The 18,433-nt window shown below is 24.6% G+C and overlaps 2 protein-coding genes across 2 annotated transcripts; one reads left to right on the plus strand and one right to left on the minus strand.

Annotated features, from left to right (window-relative positions):
* On the plus strand, positions 1 to 9,290 carry LOC145844342 (para-nitrobenzyl esterase-like). Its single transcript, XM_082951736.1, has 14 exons — positions 1 to 129; positions 972 to 1,188; positions 1,459 to 1,596; positions 2,086 to 2,258; positions 2,530 to 2,713; positions 3,902 to 4,005; positions 4,891 to 4,954; positions 5,223 to 5,389; positions 5,752 to 5,871; positions 6,164 to 6,366; positions 7,695 to 7,879; positions 8,369 to 8,470; positions 8,877 to 8,991; positions 9,203 to 9,290. The coding sequence occupies exons 1-14, from the start codon at positions 1 to 3 to the stop codon at positions 9,288 to 9,290; spliced, it is 1,989 nt and encodes a 662-aa protein (XP_082807862.1).
* Positions 9,291 to 13,036: 3,746 nt separating this feature from the next.
* LOC145844510 (U11/U12 small nuclear ribonucleoprotein 48 kDa protein-like) lies at positions 13,037 to 17,948 on the minus strand. The gene is made up of 5 exons (XM_082951908.1): positions 17,813 to 17,948; positions 17,465 to 17,574; positions 16,829 to 17,011; positions 14,433 to 14,542; positions 13,037 to 13,423 (listed from the first exon to the last, which is right to left on the minus strand). The coding sequence occupies exons 1-5, from the start codon at positions 17,944 to 17,946 to the stop codon at positions 13,130 to 13,132; spliced, it is 831 nt and encodes a 276-aa protein (XP_082808034.1). The 5' UTR covers positions 17,947 to 17,948; the 3' UTR covers positions 13,037 to 13,129.
* Positions 17,949 to 18,433: the final 485 nt, after the last annotated feature.

An 18,433-nucleotide genomic window follows, 5' to 3' on the forward strand; every position in this document is an offset into this window, starting at 1 on the left:
ATGGAAGGTGTTACATGTAAAACAAATTTAATATTATTTTGTATTATCTGTCTTTTATCAAGAACTCAAGGTCAGTCTGATGAAACTAATGAATATGTTGAAACTTCTTTAGGTACTATAGTTGGTCAGGTAAGTAAAAAGTGTTAAAAAGCTTCTTTTTATCGTAACACTAATTAGACTTTATATAAAGACTTTTATATAAAGACTAAGAAGTAGCCTGTAGACAGTCCTATTGTATACCTTTTAAGTTAAACTGTTATTTCAGACAGATTAAATTTATAAATACACAGATCAGTTTAAACGTTTTTACTTTTCTTCCTTTTGAGATTTCGTTATCGCAATTTAAAACTAAAACAAAATAAACTTGTAGATAATTCATAGTAGATGAAACAAGTTTCAACATTTTTAAACAAATTTAAATATAAAAATTATAATTTCTTTAATATGCTTAGCAAGTATATAACAATTAAGTTAACTTTTAAAAAGCGTTTTTATGTTTAACATTCTGAAAAAAAATTACTGCAGTTTTAGACTTTTTTAAGCCTATATTAGTTCTAATTGCAATGAGATAATTGAACAATTTTACCTAGCTATTAACATTGTTTAATTTTTAACTTGTTTAATTATATAAATGTTGCAAAGTAGTTGCTTTTAAACTTTTGTGATCAATTTAAGTTGTTTAATTTAAAATTAAAACAGCAGTTGATTTTTTAAATGCAAAACTGTTCTCAGATTTAATATTTTCGATAAATTTAATTTTTAAGTTACGTTAATACACTTCATTCTAACTAAATAAGCACACTCATTTCGTTCTAATTTATGCTAAAGCTGCAGTCTTCCTAGTTCGTAACCAAAAAGTTTTGTATTAAATCAAAATGTACTCATGTAAAGAAATTTAACGTAAGAGTAATATGAATTAAAAATATTTACTTTAACCACAGAGAATAATCACCGATTAATTCTGTTCACAGGTTTCCGATCGAGAATCCACCGACGGCTTACCAGTCAACGAGTTTCTGGGAATCCCCTATTCCGAGCCTCCCACCGGGGAAATGAGATGGAGGGCCCCCGTTTATCCGTCTCCCTCAACGACGGGGTTCGTCAACCTGCAGGTCCACGGGCGGCCCTGCTACCAGGACAAAAGCAGATTGGATTCGATGCTGGGGAATACCCGATTTACTAACGACGGTTTGTTTTCCAAATTGTTGTTTTAATATATTTTAATGCGTTTAAATTTATATAGATTTTTATTATTGGAACTTTTCTGAAAAAAAAAAAAAATAACTAATTGCTTACTCTAGGTTAAAAAAAGTTATTTATCATTTTTGTTCAACTGTGTTTTTTAAACATTTTTCAAGTCTGCACAGCTAATCACAAACTTTTTAGTTATTTATCACTTAAATTGTATATCAGAAATTACATTACAAATCGAAACAAGTACAAACTATCTATTAACAGTATTTGCACTGCTATCAGCAACGATGAGTGAAGACTGCTTGTTCATGAATATTTACGCTCCTGAAAAATCCGAGGATAATGAAGAAAAGCTGCCCGTCATGGTTTTCATTCACGGAGGAGATTTTAATGCGGGAACTGGTTAGAAAATATTTGTTTTTAAAGTTATGCGTGTTATTCTAATTTTTCTAAACTTTGTTACTTGAACTTACAGCACACCTAATTAAAATTAGTTGACGTACAAATGTAATGCATAAATTCACTGTCGTTTTTCTTTTACATAATTTTGAATGTTGTTAACTAAAACAAAATGATAAAGCTTTTAAAGCGTTATAAACGATCTTATCAAAATATCATTAAACATATTTTTTAAAATTTAAACATTTAAAAATTTAACTTTAATGTTTTATAAACACAAAAAGTTTTAACTTTAAGTTAGTTAGTTTAAGCTTTTAAACTATTGTTGTTGTTTAAAATTTGCTTTGTATAGGGAACTTATGCAATAAAAAATAAAAATCAATTCAAATTATTAAAACTAGTTTAAACCGAAGAAAAAAATCCTAAAATACATATTGTACACTTTACTTTGTAAAATAGCTCTCTTAATTCAAAACATTCATACATTTCCAGGAAGTATGTACAAGGGAACGGAACTTGCGTCACTAAAAAACGTCATAGTGGTCACTTTGAACTACCGCCTCGGACCATTCGGTTTCATGTACAGTGAAGATGGTGATATGACTGGTAATTTCGGGTTGATGGACCAGGAGATGGCGTTGTTGTGGGTCCACAACAATATCGAGGTATTTGAATAAAAATGTGTACATAGTTTAATTCTATTCAAAAGAAAAAGATTGCAGTTTTTTTTTAAAAACATTAAAAAAAGCAAAATTAAAAACAAAGATAAACGTAACGTACTACTGTAGTTTTGTTCTTTAAACTTGTTATGTAAAGCGAAGAATAAAATAATAGTTTTTGAGATAAAATTAAAACTTTTAACAAGTTTTAAACCATAAAAAAATAAAAAATATTTAAATATACTTAAAAAATTCTCTAAAAATAAACACTCCAAAGAGTTTTGGAGGAGATAGGAACAGTGTGACGCTGTTCGGAGAGGAGGCAGGAGGTAGTTCCGTTCACCTCCATCTGCTGGACACAGAAACGAAAAACGCCACTTTGTACCACCGATTAATCATCCAATCAGCAAGCTTCGATGATGGGGTGTGGACGACTCAACAGGGTATTGATGAGTTCAGAGGTCAGTGGAAATAAATATTTGTCAATTTAAACTAAAAACTTTTAGAAATTTTTAATAGTTGTTTTGGTACACTTTTTCTTGCACTAGAGTGATTTTTTCGAAAATTTTTTTTTAAAGTTTTCCGATTCAACATACAGTTTGTTCTTGTAGAGCAAACTTAAAATTAAAAGACAGGTAGTCGAAAATTAATTATCTATCTGACCAAATGAAAAATATATTAAAAAAGTAAGTTATTTTTTCGTAAAATTCTAAAAAATTGAAAAAACTGCATTTGTTTTAATTTTAGAAGTTTTTTATTTTGTTATACTTACAAGCTTGTACAATCACAAATCTACAATATGTAAAAGCAAACTTTAATTTTTTTAATGATAGTGCTTATGTACTTGTGTAAAAAGTGTTTTTAAAGCTACTTAAAATGAATTATTGTTGAATTTTTTTAGCCCAGTCTTCAAATGTTTATTAGAATGTTTTTTAAGTAGCAGCAGCAAAAAATCGGCAATATCGTTGTAATCTTTTGTTACAAGGGGTAAAAATGGCTAAAAACCGAATGTCACCTAAACTAAAAGTTTGTAAAATTTTTAAACTTTAAACTACAACTATGTCTGTATAAACACTACAAAATTGTATTCCATTGTTTTAAATTTATTTTGACATTATTTGACAGAAAAATAATTAAATTAAGCATGATTATACTACTTTCCGCACATAAAGTTGTATAATAGACAACAATTAAAGTTTTTATCTATCTAACAATGTTTATCAACAGTTGTTTAAATCGTTTATAAAGTACTAGAGTTTATATTAGCATATAAACGTAACTATTTTAAAAATTCAAGAGCTAATGCTTAGTTTTTAAGGTTAAAGAAGTTTTTAAACATAAATATTTATACGTATTTATAAGTTAAAGTTTTTCTTAGTTCAAACTTTTTATTTAAGAGGTAAATTTATAACTTGTGAATCGATTGATAGAAATTTTTCATAAACATACTAATTAAAAACAAAAACTGTGTTATTTTCAATATACTTTTTAACTGGCTTTAAAGACAAATAAAACTCAGTTACATCTTTGACAAACTTTATAAATGTGTTTATTAAACTGCGTTTTATAACTTGAATTTATGACAAACTTATGTGATTGCAAAACAACTAAGCGTATTTCTCAACGACAACAAACTTGTTTATTTCTAGACTTTACTGAAAAACTGCAAGCAAATACTGGGGATGTAAACATCACAGAGAATTTGAGAAATAGCGATATGGTGTCATCGGAAGATATATTTACCGCTTCTAATGTAAGTAATTTGTTTTATTTTACATGAGTAATTTTGTTTACTTCTTAATGTGTAAGTTATATGTTTGCTTTTCAAAGTTTGAGGAACATGTTTATTTCTTAATGTCTGAGTAATATGCATACTTCTTAATGTGTGAGTAATATGCATACTTCTTAATGTGTAAGTAATATATCTGACTTTTTTTATGTGAGTAATATATTTGCTCCTCAACATGTGACTAATCTGTTTTTATTTGCTTACATGTCTCTTTGTAATGTCACCTTCAACTTTAAACATGTAAGTTCAAGGAAATTCAAACTGAAGTTTAAAACTTTGTATGCATGTTGTTTAAACATAGTTTAATGGCTTTTACTACTTAAAAAGTTATTTTTTTAAAAACTTTCATCTATTTAAACTTTTTACTTAAGTCAATAGATGTATATACTATATAATAAAAATTGACAAAATTAATACTAAGTTTTTAAAAACGATACATATAACTTGTACTTTATTAGTTTTTTCATAATTTTGAAAACAAAGACCAAAAGGACATCTATAAATTTGCTATAAAAAACAACTTTAAACAAATTTCTTTCATTATCAAATTAGTAGACCATAGCTCAACTATATTTTTTAAATTGTAACATTAAGCTTAAAAAGAATTACAAATTTTAATTAACTTAAAGCTTTACGTATACATTTTTGTAAAAGCTTTAAGCTTATACAATTACAGTAATTGTAATAAGCAAAAGTTATTAAACATAACTTAGTACTTAAAAAAGTTGTAATGTAAAAATGATAAGATATACAAAACGGATATTTGAATAAAAATTATGTTGATGAATAGATATTTATACTCTATATATTTACAAAATATACTTATTCTAATTCGTAGTATTATTTCAGGAATGGCATCCAATAATGTCAGATTCACCAACTTTTTTTATGTCAAATGAACACTTCAACAAAAGTGAGTTAGTTAAAGGTAGTAAAACACTATTTTAATAACCGTTATTTATTTTGAACGAACAAACTTTTTCAATATCGAAACCAAAAGTTACGTTTATAAAGTCATTTAATAAACCAACTTATACTTACTTTAACCATTTTTACGATTAGATTTTTAGAGTCTGTTTTTAGTATTATCTGTAACGTAATATTTTACTATGAGCTTTATAATGCTATATCATATATCATAATGTTTTTTTATTCATATTAGTGTTAAACCCTCCTCACAGAAGTAGACGTTATGGTGGGAAGCAATAATTGCGGAGGGAAGGAAATCATTCAACCGAACGATGACGTCATGTGGCTGAAAAATCTCACTTATGACGTCATAAACACCGCTTTCACGCAAAAGTACGGAACACTGGGTACCGATGATGTCGTTGACAAAATGTCAAAGGTACTATGTTTTCATTTTTTTATAATTTTAAATTATTTGTTATGCTTTTTTTCGAATATTTCTACAAATATACACTTTTTTCGTATGAAAATGTATGCTTTTAGACATATAAAACAATTTTTTAAGAGCTGTTAGACTTTACAGACTAATGTAACTATAAATTCAGAACTTTATTAATTATGTTTAATTTATAAGTTATTTTGACAATGAAAACTGTTTGACAGTTTTCATTGTTCTTAAACAAAGTTAATGCTAAGTTCGATTATTTTAAAACTTAGTTAGTTGGAATCTTTAAACTTTTTTAACAGTAGTAGTTTATAACTTTTCATGATACTTTTTTCAATATAGTCTATACTGCACAGAATTATCTACAATACTACATTTGGTCTGGGGCTGACGATGAAACTGCTTCAATGCCATTCAGAAATTCATTTTCATCTGTTCTTTATACGGATCAAGTCTTTGAGACGTGGGCTCAATCTGTTAGTATATTAGTATTTATTAGTGTTTGTTTAAATTATAAAAGTAACATACTAAGAAATTATACTTAAGACTATCATATATGTATAAGAAAATCTTATTATGAACTAATATATTCGAACTGTATACTCGGATTTAAATAACGCTTAAGTTTTTGAACACAGATTATTTACTTACATCAACGCTCGCGGCTCCAGTTTAATATTTGCTTTTCATAATTCAAATCAGGCTAATTAAATAAAACAACAATTAAACAAAATTGAATTAATCGTTTCTATTATAAATCAAACAAAGATATCAGAGGGAATCTCCCCATCATGCAACTGTTCGGTTTACAAGTACGTGTTCGAGAAGAACAACGATCAAACCGATCAAAATTTTCCGCTAGGTGCCCTGCTTTCCGACGAACTCGGTTACTTGTTCGGTTATTCCCCCAATGGCGACAGTTTGTTGATGCAACGAGTGATGAACGTGTGGACCAACTTCGCCAGAACTGGGTTTGTAGCAACTATTAATTTTTTAATAGGTTTAACTTGGTTGTTATCTTACTGGAATCAAAAGCTTACTGTTAGACTTTAGAGGTAATCTATACTCGGCTAAATTTATAAAATGGGCTTAGGAAAGTTTATTTTTACTTATTTACATTTAAGTTATGTGTTTATTTTACAAGCATAAAGTTAATTTTATAGGCAATTTTTTAATTTTTCAAAAAACATAAAACTTTAATGTCAATTATTTTTCTTATCTTAAAAGCTATCTAAAATATTTTTTTTTTATTTTAGAGAACGCACCTTTGTCTTTAATTTAAAAAAATATTTGGTTTGGGGTTGAAATTATTTAATGGGGTTCCTCCAAAAATAAAGATTTTTTTTTGTTTTTTTTCATTATTATTGTTTTAGAACCAAAAATATTTTTTTTTTTTCCCTTATTTTGCATGTTATTTAAACTCTTAAATGTCTATTTTATAAATAATATTAATATCTTTTACGATTTGGTCCCAAATCAAACTGATGTATATTACACTATCATTTGCCTTGGCCATTTCCTAGATAAAAAATTGATAAAAGGGAAGAAAAAAATTAATAAGAATGTGAATTACAACAAATTTAACTAAATTATTTATTATTATTTTAGTTTAGTTAAATTTGTTGTAATTCACATTCTTATTAATTTTTTTCTTCCCTTTTATCAATTTTTTATCTAGGAAATGGCCAAGGCAAATGATAATGTAATATACATCAGTTTGATTTGGGGCCCAATCGTAAAAGATATTAACGTTATTTATAAAATAAACATTTAAGAGTTTAAATAACATGCAAAATAAGGTAAAATAAAAAACAAATTTAAAAAAAAAAATTATTTTTGGTTCTAAAACGATAATAATGAAAATAAAAACAAAAAAAATCTTTATTTTTGGAGGAACCCCATGAAATAATTCCAACCCCAAACCAAATATTTTTTTTTAAATTAAAGACAAAAGTGCGTTCTCTAAAAAAAAAAAATAAGATAGCTTTTAAGATAAGGAAAATAATTGACATCAAAGTTTTATATTTTTTGAAAAGTTAATAAATTTGCCTATAAAATTAACTTTATGCTCGTGTTTATTTCCAGTATTGTGCACTTTATAAAGTATTAAAAAAATGTATGCATGGTTTTTAGTCTAAAGTTATATTTTAAAAACCATATCAACATCAGTAGAATGGTTATTTTTGTAAGTATAAAAATTAAAGCTAAAATAGTCTAAATATAAAGTTAATAGATATCAAATTTAAGAACTTTTTTATTTAGAAAAATTAATAATTTGTAAATTATTCAAATCTTCCAGAAACCCGAATTCGGAGACCGAATACTCTGATCAACTTACATACTGGCCTTCCTATCACTCAGATGAGAATGAGGATAGTTGCAGGGAGACGATTAGAATTGGGAGCAGCGGGGTTTTGAGGAGGAACAACGATAAAGTTTCAGCTAGAACTTGGAAGTTCTGGGAACTCTTCTACGATACACTTGGTTAGTACCATCGCTATTGAAAATATACATTTTTTACCTCAAAAAAAGCTGTATTATAATTTTATTTTTTATTGTAATAACTGCAAATAATTAAATTTATTTGTTAGATTTTTAATCTAAAACTAACACACTTATTTTAAATCAAAAGTGATAATTCAATTAACTAAAAGATTTGCTAGCTTTTTCCTTTGTTTTAAAACAAATTAAAAACATATAGTTACTTCATTTAATACTGAAACACCAATGAATACAAACAGTTTTTTCTACACATCATATCTATAAAATTAATTTATTAAGTAGTTAGAATCTTTGATTAATCTTTTTATTGCAGTAAAACAAACGTTTAATTTTTTCTCAATCAGTTATAAGCATTTTGTAATTATTTGAACCTCAAACAATTTTAATTTTCAAAACATCTAGTTGATACAATTATAAAAAATAGATTTTTAACACAATGTTTTCTACAAACGGTTTAAAACTTTTTTTTAGGATTTTCATGCTCAGCTGTAAATTCAACAATTCTTAACGATTCAGATGATGTTGAGCTTATTGAAGCAGATAGTTGTGAAGAGACAGTCGGAGAAATAATTGGTTTTTAGTTTGTTGTATAAAATAATGATGCTGAGTTTACGAGCTTAGATATGCACTTAAATAATAAGTTATATAAAAAGTTATTTAAATAGAGCTAAAAATAAAGAAAACAAAGCGTCTTTAACAAAAAATCAAAAAGCTACAGTTGTAGTTTTTATTAGTTATGTGCTTCCTAGAGCAATTTTAGAACAAAAGGTTCTAGTTTTCTTTTATCTTATAAAAAAATTCTTAAATTTCAGTAACTGTTAAAAACCTAATTCATAACAAATTAAATATAAATAGAATTTTGAAAGTTTATCTGAATCCGTGATAAATCAACACATTTAAAAGAGTTCATACGTTTATTGCATACTTACTCAATAGCTATTTTATGAATAAGTAACAAAACATGACAATTTTTAATTAGGTCTTGAAGGGATGTCGAACGATACAGCAGCAATCCTCCTCATCACATTCTGGGTCATCAGCGGAGTTTTTGTGCTTTTCGCACTCATTATGACGTGTTGCTACTGTTCACTCAAGTTTGTTTTTAAATTTATTTACTTTCAAGTATATGTTGAGTCGAGTATAATCTACAAATAAAACTACAGTTTTATCTATTAAATAAAAACAACAAAATATAAATGTTTGATAAAAAACAATATTTAAATGTATATATTAGGTAGAAACTTAGAAACAAATAAAATATGTAAATACACACACAATACGAAACAACTACTCTTTTTTTTGTAGACGCAAAGTGAAAAAGACAATGAAGAAAATCGAAAAGGTTAAGAAAGACCGTCGCAACGGTAAAGAAAATTTCTCCTACAAACTTTAAAAGTAAAAATATATTTAAAAACTTTTTTTTTGTTGTTTTTATGGTTAAGTCTTTCTAAAAAATTTAAAAAAATTAACAAAACTCTTTTAAATAATTGAGAAAGTAAAGTACTCTTAAAGTTTTGGAGAAGCTTATAAAGGTATTTTATTGACTTCCTTTTTCTCAATCTAACAACTAAATAGTACACAAAATTTATTTTGATTAGATCTTAATGATTTAATTTTATAAAGCTCAACATATAAAATAAAACCTTACTAATGTATAAAGTTTTTGTGTATACTTACATGAATGCTATAAGAAAATGTAAAACCAAATAAACAAGGCTAAACTATGTTTAAATCTAAAACTTTTCTACAAGTTTTCTTAGAACTAGTGTAGTATTTCAAAACTGAAAATAATTACAGTTCTTCAATACGCTGAATTTTGAATATAGTCGTTAATATACTGTTGTACAATAACTAAAAAAATAGAAAGCAAAAATTTGCAGGGTCTACATCAAGCTCATAGAAAACATCAAGCTTTTGGAATGAAACTTTTTATTAGCAATTGTGGACCAAAACTTTTTAATTGTTTAACTTTTGTTTTCTTAAATAAAGTTCGAAACTTTAGTTATTAATGATGCAGTGTTGTAATTCTTAAACTGATATAAAGTTTACAGGATTCACTGCTCATAATTTGTGTAATTTGTTGTAAGAAGAATAAGGCAATTGTTTAATTAACGGTTTTTAATGTACAGCTTAAACGTTTACAAATTGTAACTTTTTAAAGATGTTTTTGTGCTATAGAAAGTATTTAGTAAAGCCATAAATTTAGTAATTTTTGTGTATATACAAAATGATATTTTTCTGTAATCATTAGTTTTAGAATTCTTAAGTAATTTGTACAAATATAAATTTTTTCAGTTTAATTCATAATTAAATCTAAGAAAAACTGTCATAGTTTTAAACTAACTGAAGTGGCAGTATTAGTTTTTAATTAATTTAAATTTACATAATTTTCATATGCTTATCCCATTTTATTATTGTAAAATTTGGAGTTTTTTATTTTCCAACTTTATTAAATATTAATTTATGTTTTAAATGTAACAAATTGCTTTTTTATATATAATGTTTAGTTACAAATGGTACTTTAATTAAGTGTCTAGTTGTCTGTTTTATAATCTGATTTTTACTACACTTCACAACAAGCACAATACTTTATATACAAACCTATGTTCTAGATATATATTTTTTAGAAATCACAAAAGACACTTATTTTTTAATCGGCTTAAAAGATGTTTCTTAAAGTTCACCTTGCTCAATTTTTTGTTAGTTTGTAGATAGTAGTTAAATCTTATTTATGTTAACAAATTTATACAAATACTATAACTGAAAATATTTTAGTAAATTCTAGTTTTCAATGCACATAATAAAAACATACGTTTGGTTTTAAATCCAAATACTCACATTTTATTCTAGAAAACATACTGACTTCGATTGTTTAATAACACACTCGTTATTATCATTATGTACAGTATTTTGGTTTAATATCTAAACTCACTTTATACCAAAGATTTTCAATATTCTATAAAACTGTTATATCTGAACAGTAAGTATTATTTCTACTAGTAAGTTAAGAACAAGTGTTTAACAAAAGCCACCTTTATTGTTTTTGAAATAGTAAAATTATACTTGTACATATTTAGAACAAGACAATGTAGTTGTTTAAAACAGAACAAAATTGATAAGAAAGTTGTATTTTTACCTTGTTTTTTGCACAATAAAAACAACTATGTTTTAAGTACAAGCTTTAAAATAATAATATTGAAATTCGTTTTCTTAAAGTTGTATAATACAATTTTAAAAATCTTAAACTTTTTCGATCAAAATAAATGTTAAAAAAACAGAAACTAAAACCTATATTTATTGCAAAAACTAAATTGTAAGACTATTAATCGTTCTATGTGAGTAAGTTTTTGTTTACTTGGTTTGCTAAAAGCTACTAACTCAATAGTTTTTAAGCGCATTAGTTGCAAAAAAAAACAGTTACCTAAAAGACAAATAATTCTGATCCGGTAAATCACTAATTATAACATTTTGTAGCATCAAAAAAAAACGATAGTCGCCTTGATTTATTGTACAAACATCCTACATAACTTTTGATTATAATATAAGGTAAATTCAATGTGTGCTAAAAAAGAAGCTTAACTTAGAATTGTTGCAAAATATTCCAGTAAGGAACTTAGAAGTGGGTATATTTTCAAGGTTGTCTTCATAAATTTTATCTTGTTAAAAACAATCTATTGATAACCTTTTATTAATGCTTTTGGCTGAAATATTTGTAATCTAGGTTCATTTTCATTAAATTTTATGAACAAAAAGAAACCTATTTAGCTATAACTTTCAGTTAGTTTGAAACAAAATTTAGTTTATTGAAGCTAGTTTAGCCTTTAAAAAAATGATAAAAGGTTTTAAAATAGTCATGTAACTTTTTTGCTTTTATAGTATATATACGTCGAAATTTTGAAATGTAAAATTTTCGAATTTTTATTTCAGTAATTTATTTTTGTCATTTTTCCTCAACAGCTGAATTAAACCTGATTTTTGAAGCTTTATTTAAAGAAACACTAGTTATATTTTTAAATTGATATTATTGCTACATCATTTAAACAAATTCTCAAATATTTTTAGTTATGCCGAGTATAAACTTAAAACTAATATGAAACTGTTAAAAACATTTTCAAACCTTTTAGTACAAGTTTTTTGAATTGGTACTAAAATAATAAATTATGTGAAAACTTAATGAGAAAAACTGTATATTTGAAAATAAAAACATATTTTTAGTTATTGAAAATTATGAACTAGTTAGGCTGAATAATATGAACCGACGAAAAACTTTTAAAATAATATAAATTTGATAAATTAGACGGACCATGCAACCATTAAATAATTACAACTATTGCAAACAAAAAACCGTTTAGGTAGGTAAAATCTGCAAAGGTTTCAAAACAGTATATTTTATGTACAGCTTACATAAGAGTAAGCAAGTTTTGAAACACTATTCGCCTCTGAAAAGCTAAATAAGATACTCGAAGTAGTTGAATGAAATAAAGATGTTTTGTTTATAATATCAAACTGATATTTTAAATTAAAATAATCTAGCTTGCAACAAATAACATAAATAACTTTTATCAAGTTGAAAGTTTATTTTAAGAATTTGAATGTAAGCCTATTTATACAAACTTACTATAACAAAAGAATAAGTTTAAAAAACTAAAAACAGTTTTCGAACTCTTAATCTAAATGTCCTTTAACTTCTATTGTAGTTTTTTATCATTATTTATCAAACTGTATTAAACTAAAACTGTAAAATTACTAAACAAATAGTTTCAATTTGTGAACAGAACCATTAAGTGATATTTTTAATCAAACACGTATAAATTATATAAGAAATAGCATTATATTATATAAAATAACATTGAATGTAAAAAGTACATTTAAACTTCGAAAAAAAAAATCACATTAAATTTTCTTTAATATACGTGCACATAGTTAAATTTACTCCAAATTAAGAAAGTATCAAAAAAAAAAGTAATGGTTTACAAATAGTTAAAAATCTTATTTTAAAGTACAAAATTTAATTCAAAAAAAAACTTAAACAGTACTATAAATATAATTGACTTTTGTGTACAATATATAAATAATACACTTTAATAAAAAATTTAAACATAGTTGTATATAAAAAATTATTCCAAAAATATTACAGCCCAATTTATCATTTGATAATTATAATTAAAATACAAAAACAAGGAAAACTAAAAAAGGTTAAAAAGAAGAAACTACAAACACAAAAAATAAAGTTTATTTTCTAGTTTTATGCTTTTTTAACTTATGTTTATGTTTGTTTTTCTTTGGAGACTTATGTGATTTTGTTTTGTGTTTTTTAAGTTTCTTAATTTTTTTATTTTTAAATTTATCAGAACTTGTTGTAGCATCAGGACAAGTATATGAAAAATATTCAGATTTCCTTTTCAAATTTTGATGACTTCTTACTTTTCTGTTGTCAGAGTGTTTGTTAAAGGTTTGTTTGTTGTCATTTTCTCTGTACAGGACTTCTAGTTTTGAAGTGTGAACAGATATTACTTCCCTCAAAACCTGTGAACATTTGAAATACTGTTTTATTGCTTTGTATCAAAAATTTTTTACTGTATCTGCAATTTTAATATATTGAAAATTGTGTAAACTTGATAAAAATGAAAAAAAAAAATTTTTGTGGAAAATCGGTTTTTAATAAATTAATATTTATATACCTTATCAACTTTTGTGTTACATGTACAAGCTCTCTGTATATAATTCTAAAATAAAACATTTGTCTATATCCAACTAAGTACTAATTACAAAAAATTCTCGGAAATAAAAACTAATGTGCCTACTTATTATAACATATACAACTTTTAAGAAACAATGACATTTTCCAGAAAGCATAAATTCTTATATAATTTAAAAAAACTTATTCCTTTATTGAGCAGAAAGTTTTCATTTTATTTTTTGATAAGTTTGTTATCTAAATTTTTTTAGCTTACCAAATATTTGAGAAATATTGCCAATCTTTCAATTAGATTAGTATTTTAAGGGACTTCAAGTGAAACAGTAGACATAAAAAATATAAACCTTAGTAACAATAAAGACAATACTTTTAATTGGCATTAACCATTTAGTTTTTAAATAATGTGTAGTTTAGATGCATAACGTATAAATAAGTTAAAAGGTAAATGAACAAAAAACATAATTTCTTTATTAAATAGCTAAAAATAATATTTTAGAACAAATTGTATTTTCTGAAATAAAATCCTAAATTCTTTTTATTCGAAGAGACAAGATATAATTAACATTTATTTATCATTCCAATATATTTCTGTTCCAATGTATTCCTGGAGATAAGTAGTAGTAAATGAACGATTTAGTTAACTTGTATTTTATTTTACAAAACCTTCAGCTTGCCGAGTTAAAAATATTTGATAAAATAAATCAATTAAGTTCATATAAAATCTAAGTATTTAGAATTAATTACCAACATATAAAGTTGTAAAATACGGTTAGTACAGCAAGAAAAATGTCCTGTTTTATTTGTTAACACAATTTAGAAATAATAAATTAAACTTACTTCAGTGTAAGATCTTTTAGTGATGTGAACATTTTTAGCTCGGTAAGTTTGCTTTATTCTTTTGAATTCACTTCTATTTTTGTTTAAATTCGCTGTAGTTTGATCATTATCTGTCATTAATAAATATTTAATAACTTAAAGTTGCTATTCTCAGAACTTTTATAATGGAATTTACTATTTTTATTTGTTTAAATTAAAACTATCAGTAGCATAGCATTGTTATTAACTTATAAAAATAATGTAGTGTTTCTTTACTTAAACTTTTAAATTATAAATATTGTTAAACAAACTTGCTTTCATATTTTGTTACTAAAAAGTAAACCAGATTAATTTTTATAATTTAAATATATTACAAAATTAATATTAAATATTGAAAAATTTGTGTTTTTAAACATCTTGAAAGCGTTTCTTTTTGGTGAATAAATATTAGATATAAGTTATGTAATTAAAAAAGTGGATGAACAAGCATGTAAATGTGAATTCTGTTATAAAATACAAAACTACAATAGGGGCATAAGGGGTCCACTTTGTATTTTACAAATTGATTTTGTTTTTAAATTGATATCTTAGCTATCAGATGCTTTTAGATTAATTTTAACAAAATAAAAAACAGTATTTGAAGTATGAGAGGTCAAGGTTTAAGAGGCTATGTATAAAAGGTGCAAACTTAAAAAGTAAAAAAAATAAAAAATACATTTTCCATCATTTTAACCAAAATGTTTCAAAACGCTAGACTTTAATTAAAAAAAAATATTTTGAGGTTATATAATTTAAAAAAAATGTTGCTCTTTCTCTTAAAATTATTTATTTTTTAGTTTTGATTTATTATATTTTGATTTCAAAGGAAAAAAATTACTGGAGTCTTAATATTATTTAAGTATGTAGCTTGAAAAAAACTTTTTAACTGTCCAAGATAACTGATTTTTTAAATGTTACAATTTAAATATCTGTACCAAAAACTTTTCAAAAAAAAAACAACTATATTTCAAAGGTTACATGACAATTCAAACTCCGACAGTTTAAATTCTTGAAAAAATGTTTAAGAGGCCGAACCTCAAAAACTAATATACTTTTGAAAAAAAAAACTGAAAAAGTGGTTTTAGATCTAAATAATAAATAATGATAATAAAAAAAAATTGAAAATAAAAACTGTTAAATAGAACTTAAAAAAATTCCTTAAATGTCTTATATTTAAAATTTGTTATGGCCAAATATTACAATTTACTAAAAATTTTGCAATAAGATAAAAACGATCTTTAGTTATTAATTAGAACTACATGAATATTTTATTTTAGTTTTTTTAAGTTTATCATATATATTATATTCCTTTTTGAGTTCTGGCTCTTTAGAAAATAAATCAAGAATTACAGTTGTCGGAATTTGAATTGTCTGACTTCGATAAGTCATGGACCCAATTTCAAAAACTATTTAAAAGTTTGCTTTTTATAAAAACTACTTAAGTCTTCTATGGCCTTAATTTAACTTTTAATTAAATGAAAACAAGAAAAATTACAATAACTTGAGCATTTTAACTCTTTTTACAAAGTATTTAAATGATAACTAAAAAGACCTACTACACAAATTAGAATCATAAAGTATAAAAGAAGAATAATTGTTAAAAATAGGAACATCTTGTATTTTAAATACATTTTATATTGTACTAAGTTTTAAAGCAAAAAATAATAATTATTTTTAGTTTACATGTAAAACTGAAACAAAAGAAAAAATATTCGTTTCCCTACGCCTCCCCCCTACAAACTTTTAGTTTACTTATTTATTTTGTAATTATGAATTTTGTTTTATAAGCAATGATTTAGAAAAACTTCTTTATTATGTGGTACTAAGTAGTATATAAGTTTGAATTTTTTGAATTGAATTTTTAATTTAGTTCATTTGTATATCATATTGTGTTTAACTTTGTGTTTTATTTAAATTATGTTTATATATATATAATCTACCTTAAAGTTTTAAATATAAGTTTATTTTCTTTTTCTCTTTTTGTGTGTCCTGTTTAAGTGGCTCAGGTTTTGATGCCTGAGTCTAACATTGCACAATAAACAATATAATAATAATAATAACTGCATTGAATAAGAAAATATTTTAAGCTCTATACTAAACAACCAAACAGAATATTGCAATTTTTTAATATATATAATTTTAAAACAATTAAAATATTTTCTAAGACAATATGTGTAAAATAATTAGTAAGCGTATTTTTTGCCAAAATTTTGAAAAAAGCCACATTTTTCAAAATAAGGGTGTTAGGAAGGTACAAGAGTATAGACAGATTACAGAGCGGTTATAATCAAATTCTACTACCATATTCTATCATTTAGTACAATATTTTAAACATAAAATCTTAAACCTTTACAAATATTTTTATATCGTATGTCTACCTTCTAACAAAGAAGGTCCTTCATTAAGATTTCTTTGTTTTGATTTAACTTTAAACTGCTTGATAGTTTCATTATAAACAGCTAATCTCTGCTCAGGAGTCAGCAATGAGTTGTATCTGTCATCTGTTAACAAATCCTCATGTAAAATACTTACATCGGGTAATGCTTTCTTCAAAACTTCTTCTGTATTCACAAACTAAGTTTTAATAAAGTTATAAACTATTCTGTTTTACAACAACTCAAAAATATTTTAGTATAACCACAAAAATGCAGACACTGTTTTTTTTTAATTACTTGAAATTACAATCATGTATTAACTTCTTATAGTTGAAAAAAAACTATTAAAAAAAATTATATAATTAAATATTTATATGGAATGAGTTTAATAAAACCACTCATAAAAATCAAATTATGCTTTTTTATTAAGCAATAAGCTGCTTGTTTCACTTACGAATAAAAAGCTAATAAAACATAAAATGAAAAACTCTTAAAATTGAAACACTACATAATAAAAAAAACTTGAGAATTAAATATGAATTCATTTTATTTGTTTTCTTATACTTGACTAATTGATTAATTGATCAAACTGAACATTCTATTTGATTTTTTTAATTAAAGGTTTACAGTACACAAAACCTAATCTAACAGTAACACTGTTTGAAAGAGTAGGAGTTAGAATATCTTCAACTTCTTCATTTGTATATCCCAATTTCTTCCATTTACATTTCTGCTGGTGTGATTCTAAGCTGTAGAATTTATATTGTTAAATATTTTTAGTGTTTTAGAGAAAAAATCTTTATGTTAAAATCAAACACAAAAAAATAATAATTTATTTTAAAAACTAAACTTACTTTTCATTCAAAATTTAATCATTTAATTTCAGTACTGTTTCTAATTTTTAAACTGTAAAAGTAGCCTTGTTAATTGTAACTAGATTTTTGAAATAAAGTTTGTTGTTATTAAATCATCAAAAACCAAACTTACTTTTCAATACTAACAAAGTGGCTTGGGTCATGCAAACATTGTTTTAAATTGTTGTCTGTGTTCCATCCTAAACTTTCTTTAAATACTGTTAAGGCAGACTTTGCTGTTAACAAAGTTTGTTCCAAACTTTCCATCAAGTTTTAAAAGCTATAGGAAGAATTAAAAAATATATAAGTATGGTTGTAGTAGTTGTAAAACAGTTAAAATAATTGTGTTTAATTTCTAAATCCAGTATTGTCTTAAACTTTAATTAATTTTAAGCAATATGTAGATTTTATTGTTTTAGATGGATTATTTGTTTTAATGTTGCTAAACTAAAAACAATAAAGTTTTAATCCAAAAACATTTCCTTGACAAAGAGTCAAGCTATTTTAAATATCTGACTAACCATGTATCCTTGCTACTGATAAAAACTAACAAAAATAAAAGTTGTGTTTTTCAATTTACAAGTAAATAAAAAAAATATCAATTAGTATAAACTCTGTACATACACTATACTTATACAACACAATGACTAACACTATGTTCGTTTATTATAAATTTAACTTATAAATTGAAAATATGTTTACATAGTTCATGGAGTTTATAACGTTTGCAACTAGTAAAAAAATTGAGAAAAAT

Source organism: Thalia democratica, chromosome 9 (genome assembly GCF_965202585.1).
Source record: "Thalia democratica chromosome 9, ktThaDemo2.hap1.1, whole genome shotgun sequence".
Lineage (NCBI taxonomy): Eukaryota > Metazoa > Chordata > Thaliacea > Salpida > Salpidae > Thalia > Thalia democratica.